This window comes from Hydra vulgaris, chromosome 05, assembly GCF_038396675.1.
Source record: "Hydra vulgaris chromosome 05, alternate assembly HydraT2T_AEP".
NCBI classification, from domain to species: Eukaryota; Metazoa; Cnidaria; class Hydrozoa; order Anthoathecata; family Hydridae; genus Hydra; species Hydra vulgaris.
In genome coordinates, this window is record NC_088924.1 from 17,927,286 (window position 1) to 17,935,704 (window position 8,419).

Below are 8,419 nucleotides of genomic sequence, written 5' to 3' on the forward strand. Positions count from 1 at the left end.
TTTTGATAATTTAGCAATATTTCTTTTGATAATTTAGCAATATTTGATTGTTAAAGATATGTGTTATCAGCGTTATTTCATCAAGTGAAACTATTTTTGATATCAACATAGCCTAATAAGCAAGCTATGAAACTGTATTCTTTCTAAAAACTATCCTCTGGGGCAGAACCGCATAGACGCACAGGAGGCACAACCGCATTTTTTTGATATTTATCAAAGTTAGGTAATTACGAATGACAATAATTAAAATCGTCACACTTGAATGCGTTCATCTAAAAACTTGAATCGAAATAGTTTTGTTTTAAGTTGTTGGAAATTAGATTTCATATTTTTTTATTTAATTTTTATAAATGAGTTTTTGATTAAAGTTAAGAGTATAAATCGATATCTTGTTATATTTATCTAAATAAATAATAGATAATGATTATAATAGATAAAATATATTAAATAGTAAATTTAATAGTAATAAAATAATAGATAAAATTATATTTATCTAAATAAATAATAGATAATAGAAAAAATAAATAAAGCTAAGAGTATAAATCGATATTTTGTTATATTTATCTGGTGATTATTATATTCTTATATATTGTAGGTATATAATTGTGTATTTATTAATTTTAATAAACATATATATATATATATATATATATATATATATATATATATATATATATATATATATATATATATATAAGTATATATATATGTATATATATATATATATATATACATCGAATGAGATATATATATATACATCGAATGATATATATATATATATATATATATATATATATATATATATATATATATATATATATATATATATATATATACATCGAATGAGAAAACTCAGACTGTAAATACAAAGAATGCTACACAGTATGCAAACGTGCAACAAAATCAGCAAATAATCTGAGCTGTGACAATTGTAAAGAAAATGTACCACGAAAAGTGTACCCAATATAATTTTTGTGAGGGTGCGAGTGTGCCTCACAATGGGGGCAAAAAACCGTTTTTTTCACTAAGTGTAATTTTTGTGTAATAACATATTCAAAAGCCGTTTTATTATTTTTCGGCCACTACTAACCCTACATAGTAAATGCTCTTTGAGTCAAGCAACAAAAGACTTAGCAATTTTATTATGACATGCAATAAAATACTTTTTTACTATTTCTACATTTTTTTATTTCTTTTTTTTTAAATCTCAATATCTATGTATGTATGTGTATATTCATCCATCCATCTATCCATACATACATACACACATACATACATACATACATACATACATACATACATACATACATACATACATACATACATACATACATACATACATACATACATACATACAAATACATACAAATACATACAAATACATACATACATGCATACATACATACATACATACATACATACATACATACATACATACATACATACATACATACATACATACATACATACATACATACATACATACATAACACACACAATATACACACAATATACACATACGCACATATATTCATACATAACACACGCAATGGCTCAGGATGGGAGAGAAAGTTTAAGAGGGGGGGGGGGATGAAATTGAAATTAAGGATGAATAAGGAAGCCAAAATCAGAATTTGAATGAGAAATAGAAAATTTCTAAACGTTTAGAGAAAGGAAGGGGGCTTTTAAAACCCCGCACCCCTTCCTCCCCCACCTCCTGTTCCTACGCCAGTGTACATACATACATACATACATACATACATACATACATACATACATACATACATACATACATACATACATACATACATACATACATACATACATACATATTTTACTTGTAAATAATATTAAAATGAATTAACTGATTTTTTAGATAAGTAAGTAATACTACTTCTAACTAGTTTTGATTAATTGGTTTATTAGTATTTTATTTAGTAATTTCAATTTAAAAAATTATTTTACAAAACTAAACTAAAAGCTATATGCAAAACTAAAAAATTACATAAATAAATTTTAACTATAAATAGATTATTATTTACTTGTGTGAACTTTAATTAAATTATGTGAATTTTTTTTACATGAACATAAGTTAAGTTATTTGATAAATTATTAAATTTAACTTAAGTTATCTTATAAATAATTTAAGTTATTTTATTATTTTTTACTGTTTATAATGATCGATATTTGTATAGATTGTTGTAATGGTCAATAAAAGAATTATTATATTGGCAACATTGGTTATATAAGTAAAAACATTTTTATAATCGTTGAAAACAAAATTTTATTATTACAAGCATAAAACCATTATGAATTAAATTTTTTTTGCTGTATTATACGATGCTGTACTTCTTTTAGTACCGCTAAAAGAAAACTTTTTTTTCTTGTTTAGCGCTTGAATGTGAGCTGATGTCTGCAACTGAGTAACCTGTTCAGATTTTTCAGGTTCTAATAGTTCTTTTACCCAAATGTTGTTATCATACACAACCTCTCCTCCTAGTTCTTTTGGTAAGTATTTTACTGGAAATTCGTTATTAAAAATTGATAAATCGCCATCGTGAACAAACAGACGTTCGGCTAATTTGGGTTTAATGAACGCAGATACATTTATCATTTTCCAAAGGAGTTTGAAGTGCCAACTTGGATTTAATAAATGAACTGCATTAAGGCGAAACGGAAAGTTGTCCTAAAAAAGTGAGTTTAACAAGAACATGCAAGTCCCAGAGCCGTAACCACAAATTTGATATTAGGGGGGCCTATGGTTCTTTTAAGGAGGGAGGGGATAAAATATTTGTTAAAAATATTTAACATATATTTTTTCCCCTAATAATTATAGTTTTCAAAAATTTTGGGGTGCCAAAGCCCATCTGGCCCCCTCGGTGGTTACGGCTCTGAGTCCATATGATAAAATGACGTCAATAGGAAACGTCATAAAAAAAACTCTACTTTTGATATAAAGGTACATAGAGAAAAAAAGGTTATATATAAAACAACAACAAAAATTCTATTGTTTTGAAACACTCCTTTTTTTGTTATACCAAGTTTCCATTACAAAAAATCAAAGTTGTGCAAATATGCACTGTAAGAAACTACTTTTATTTAACATAAAGCACCTAAACATTTTTATTTTTTTTATAATTATTTTTTAAAAAATAGATAAAAAAAAACAATCTTTTTTTATTAAATTAGATTTTAAATGATATTTTAAAGTTATGAAGTCATTCAAAAAAAAAAAAATTGTGGTATGAGCGACAATAGTGGTGCGAGCGATAATAGTAGTGTGAGCAACAATAGTGGCTCGAATGTCAGTAGTAGCGTAAATGTCACTGTAATAATTAAGCATAGCCAACCGTCAAAAACGTTTGTATATTTAAATATAACCAATGTTTAAAACGTTCTTTTACATACATTTGTAAATTTTTTACATACATTTGTAAAAACGTTTTTTCTTACATTTTAGTAAGTTATCGTTTTTTATTTTTAAAGTAAATTTAAAAACCAACTTTGTGTTTTTGTTTTTGTCTTTTCTCTTCCAGTAAAGTAATTGTAACTGTCCATTGAGTTTCTAGTACCTGTTTTACTTAATTTCATTTTTAGTATAGACCTGGTCTTGTCTTTGTCATTGAAGGTAAAGTTTTTTTCCTCTGATATCCAGTACTTACAACATCAAAGATTACAATACAAACATAAGAGAGTCTACTAATATTATGCTTACTTGAAACAGGTCAATGACTTTTTTAAGCATACTTGATCTTAAACTTTTGGTTTGTAGTACACTAAGTTGTCTCAAATCGCAAATAATTACTATTCCATTGATTTGCGTTTCGTCAACTTCAAACAACTTTGTTAATGTATAAACCCAGACTCTCAAAAGTTTGTCGAAATGCCATGGAACGCTAAAATCCCATTTTCTGAGATCAAAGTTAATAAGTACTCTTCCGTGCTGATCACGTTGAGGTAAAACACAAACTATGCCTTGCTCTAAAGTTTTTCGAATATTTTTTCTTGTTAAATTTCGAAATATTTCTGGTTTTGCTTCGCGGTTAGTATAATAACGTTCAAGCAGATGGTATGCATCATTGACATCAAACTTACGGTGTCTTAAAAATTTTAACAAAAAAGCGTCTGAGTGCTCGTCAAAGTTATTTTCCTCCTGCTTTTCTTCGATTAGATTTCGAAGCGAACGAATGCAAGCAATTTTTGTTTGCGGAGTTTCGTATAAATCTTGGTATGCTTTGCGTTGGGTTTGAGCTGGAATGTAACCATTTCCACCCAGAATAGGACCATTAGGTTCAAAAATATCAAGTTCAGAAATGGTTTCCATAGTAAATAGTTTCTACCAACGTAAAAGTTACTAAAACATGAAAGAAACAAATACAAAATTTTGTACAATAAATTTAAATATTTCAAAACAAAAGAACAACAACAACAAAAAAAGGACAAACAGAAATAAACAAAAACCAACAACACAAAAAAAAAAAAAATTTTTTTTAAAGATCTAACCTAATCTAAAACATAACCAGTTATGCAAACTTACACTCAAACTAATTTTAAGTTTGACGTCAAAAAAAGATTTTAACGTTGCGTAATTTTATTTTAAAACTATAATTTTAAAACAACATTTTTTTTTAATGTTTGGATTTTATATATTTTTTATTATTTTGTGCGTGTTCATGAGTCACAAAACAAAACGCAGGTGTAAATATCTGAGTTGATGAATTATTCAAAATATTTGAGTATTCTTTAAAAGTCTCAGTATCAATAAAACTGCAGACGAATTTTAAATAAAAAAAGGAAAAGGTGAAAAATAAATGCCGACAATTTTTATAATTAATATGTTGAGACTTACTGTCGTACGTCACTGTCCGTACTACGAATAATAAGTAAAATAAAAGAAACACATCAGAAATATAAAATGTTATATAATAAAGTGTTATAATAATAACTAACTTAATAAAATCAATTACAAATCATTTTTATAACTATAAATAAAATAAATGTAATAAATTAATCTAAACTTATCATAAAAGATAATTTAGATTGATACACACACACACACACACACACACACACACACACACACACACACACACACACACACACACACACACACACACACACACACACACACACACACACACACACACACACATATATATACAGAGGCGATTTTATGGGTGTGTGTGAGGGGAGGAGTATTCCAGCCCCCTCCCTCGAAGAAAATGATTTTTAAGTTATAGTCGGGTTTTTTTTACTAATTTAGTCGGCTAGTCGGGTAACTTTTAGTTTTGAGGACTTTATTTTATTTTTTTAGAAGCCGGTCGGATACATTTTAAGGTTTCACCACCCCTTGTTTTTATTCGTAGAATTGCCTCTGTATATTTATATATAAATATATATATATAAATACATATATATAAGTAGAAATAAATAAACAGGTGAAGAATTTCAAAAAGAAATTTTCCCCCGTGTTTGTATTGAAATCTAGTTTTAATAGTAGACCAAATAAAGAATTCAAAGATGACAAATAAAAGATTGCTGCCTCACATAACTTATCTTTTTTACATAGTTTATGATTTTATGATTTGAAATTGTGTAAAAATTACTATTTAAAAATATATATTCAAAAATTAAAAATAAATTGTGTAAAAATATATATTTAAAAAAGTTACTTATATTTTATATAAAAATTTGAATTGATTTTATTGCCTAGTACATTTTTCTTATTATAATAGTGTCTATATTTTAACAATTAAAAAAATACAACAAAATTGGTGAACGTAGAAGGTGTGACTTTACAACTTTTAGAAAGTTTTTCACAAAAATCTTATTGGTTGCTGCATACTTTTGGTTTACTCTTTTTTTGTTTGTTTAATGATTGATTAGTATTTTATATGTATGATATATAAGTACAAATAGATTGCTTAGATAATTTAGACACCAATTGTCTTAAAAATGTCTATTTGCTTTTGAACATCTCAATGAAAGCACATTTTTAAACTAAGCAACCCAGCTGGCACAAAACGTTTGTTGGACGTCTAAAGGACGTCATACAGACTTGTGTTATCTATAAGGCGTTTTATAAACGTCTTACGGACTTCTGTACCCGCCTGGAATAGTCTATATACTTTTACTCTTGGTTTTTAAACTAATTTTTTCAGGAAGATTTAATTCTTTTGTTTGTTTAAAAAAAAAAAACACTTTTTAAATAAACTAATGTGTGAGAAAGCTTTACAAAGAAAGTTAACTTGAACCAATTCGTAATCAACCTGCAGTTAATTGGCATCAAATCTACATTCAATCTGCAATCAATGCATGATTCAAATCTACATTCAATCTGCAATCAATGCATGATTCAAGTCTACATTCAATCTGCAATCAATGCATGATTCAAATCTACATTCAATCTGCAATCAATGCATGATTCAAGTCTACATTCAATCTGCAATCAATGCATGATTCAAGTCTACATTCAATCTGCAATCAATGCATGATTCAAATCTACATTTAATCTGCAATCAATGCATGATTCAAGTCTACTTTCAATCTGCAATCAATGCATGATTCAAGTCCACATTCAATCTGCAATCAATGCATGATTCAAGTCTACATTCAATCTGCAATCAATGCATGATTCAAGTCTACTTTCAATCTGCAATCAATGCATGATTCAAGTCCACATTCAATCTGCAATCAATGCATGATTCAAGTCTACATTCAATCTGCAATCAATGCATGATTCAAACTAATTTCTATTGTAATAGTTTTTTAATATACAGCTCAAAGTTAACACGCGACTTGATTATAAAAAGAATATAGAACAAATAAAGCTTGAGTATAAAACTATAAAAAATGTTCAGCATTTTTTTTTTCCATTATATATAACGCATTTTTTCAAAGGTCATCCTCTATCATTTTTAATTATCCTTTGTACAAGGCGTTCGCCTTTAGTTTTTTGATTGTTAGTTAATATAAACAGATGAAGAATTAATGAAAATTAGTTGTCGAAAATTAACATTTGTTAAAAAAACTTTTGTAACTAAAAATAGCTTTTGATGTAGACTGTGAAAACTTTAATAAAAAGAATAAAAATAGAAAAAAGTTTCAATAAAAATATTTTTGCCATTAACGTAAAAAAATTAATTTTATATTTGTACTGTGTCTTATCATAGTCAATGCTCAAAATAAAGATCGCATATAAAAAAATGCTAAAAGAGAAGCTTAAATATAAAAAAATTTTCAAAAAAGATGACCGAAATAAAAGAGCCTCATAAAGTTTTCTTAAATTAGAACTATTAATTAAAGTTTAACAAACTCAAGTAAATATTTTTATTTATCGGTTGTTTTTTAAAACCACTAAGTCTCATAAACTAACAACTTTAAGAAATTCAATTTATAAAAAAAAAAAGTAATAAAAATTACCAGTTGAAGGGTCTACCTTCCACTAAACCATCCTCCACTAAAGAGCCTACCCACTTGATGGAAACAAGTTTGTAATTTTTTTATCAAACTTAATTGTTTAGATAACATTTTATCCTAACTTAAGGTAATGTGGCTTAATGAAAGTTCAAGTTTTAGTAATTGCCGTAATTAAATCTAATTAGTAGAGTAAAGGTGCCAACTGTGGAGTAGTAACGTAATATGAAATACTGATATTTTTTAGAAATTATTAGAGGTATCTACTTTCTATTTGCAGAATATTAAGCGAGATGGCGTTCTAAGTTATTCGATCATGTAGCATTAATCTCAAAAATAACTCTAAAATATCGTATAATGTATTAGTTGGTGTTAACAGTTTGTTTTTTTTACATCTATGCAAACAAACTTTGTTGTGATTTTTCTTAGTGCATTTGTGACGTTTATTATTTGAGGTAGGTAAGCAGAAACATTAACTTAATTATAATTACAGTAATAATTAGGACACTGCCTACATGCATTGTCTTAATGTGGAATACCTGAAATGTTACTAATGAGATGTATTCCACATTGACAAACTATAGTCAATATTCAACTTTCTGATTGAAATAAGTTTATATATTCCGTTTCAATATTTCTTCTGTGGAACTAAATATTATATGTTAATGTGATAGCGAAAACTGTCTATTCCATGCTAAGTAATTCAAGTATTCCACATTAAAAGACCAAAAATACAGAAATGAACTTGGTAATTTTTTTATAAAGATAATCACAGCAACGCTTCAAATTGCCTTAAACAAGAAACTTTCTTATAAAGGGTACTATATAAGAAATAAATTTTGCACCAAAACACGAATAAGCAACAAAACCAACAAAAAAAGTTTTTATAAAAAACATACTAAAAATTTCATGCTGAGAAAAAAAAACTAAAAAAAAACTTTGCGTCATATAACGAATCAGATGATAAAATGAAACAACTTTAAGACTGCAATTTTGTGATGTT

At 26.9% G+C, this 8,419-nt stretch overlaps 1 protein-coding gene across 1 annotated transcript; it reads right to left on the reverse strand.

Moving 5' to 3' along the window:
- Positions 1 to 2,241: 2,241 nt before the first annotated feature.
- Positions 2,242 to 4,639, reverse strand: LOC136071895 (retinaldehyde-binding protein 1-like). Its single transcript, XM_065797572.1, has 3 exons — positions 4,504 to 4,639; positions 3,716 to 4,354; positions 2,242 to 2,686 (listed from the first exon to the last, which is right to left on the reverse strand). The coding sequence occupies exons 2-3, from the start codon at positions 4,322 to 4,324 to the stop codon at positions 2,315 to 2,317; spliced, it is 981 nt and encodes a 326-aa protein (XP_065653644.1). The 5' UTR covers positions 4,325 to 4,354; positions 4,504 to 4,639; the 3' UTR covers positions 2,242 to 2,314.
- Positions 4,640 to 8,419: the final 3,780 nt, after the last annotated feature.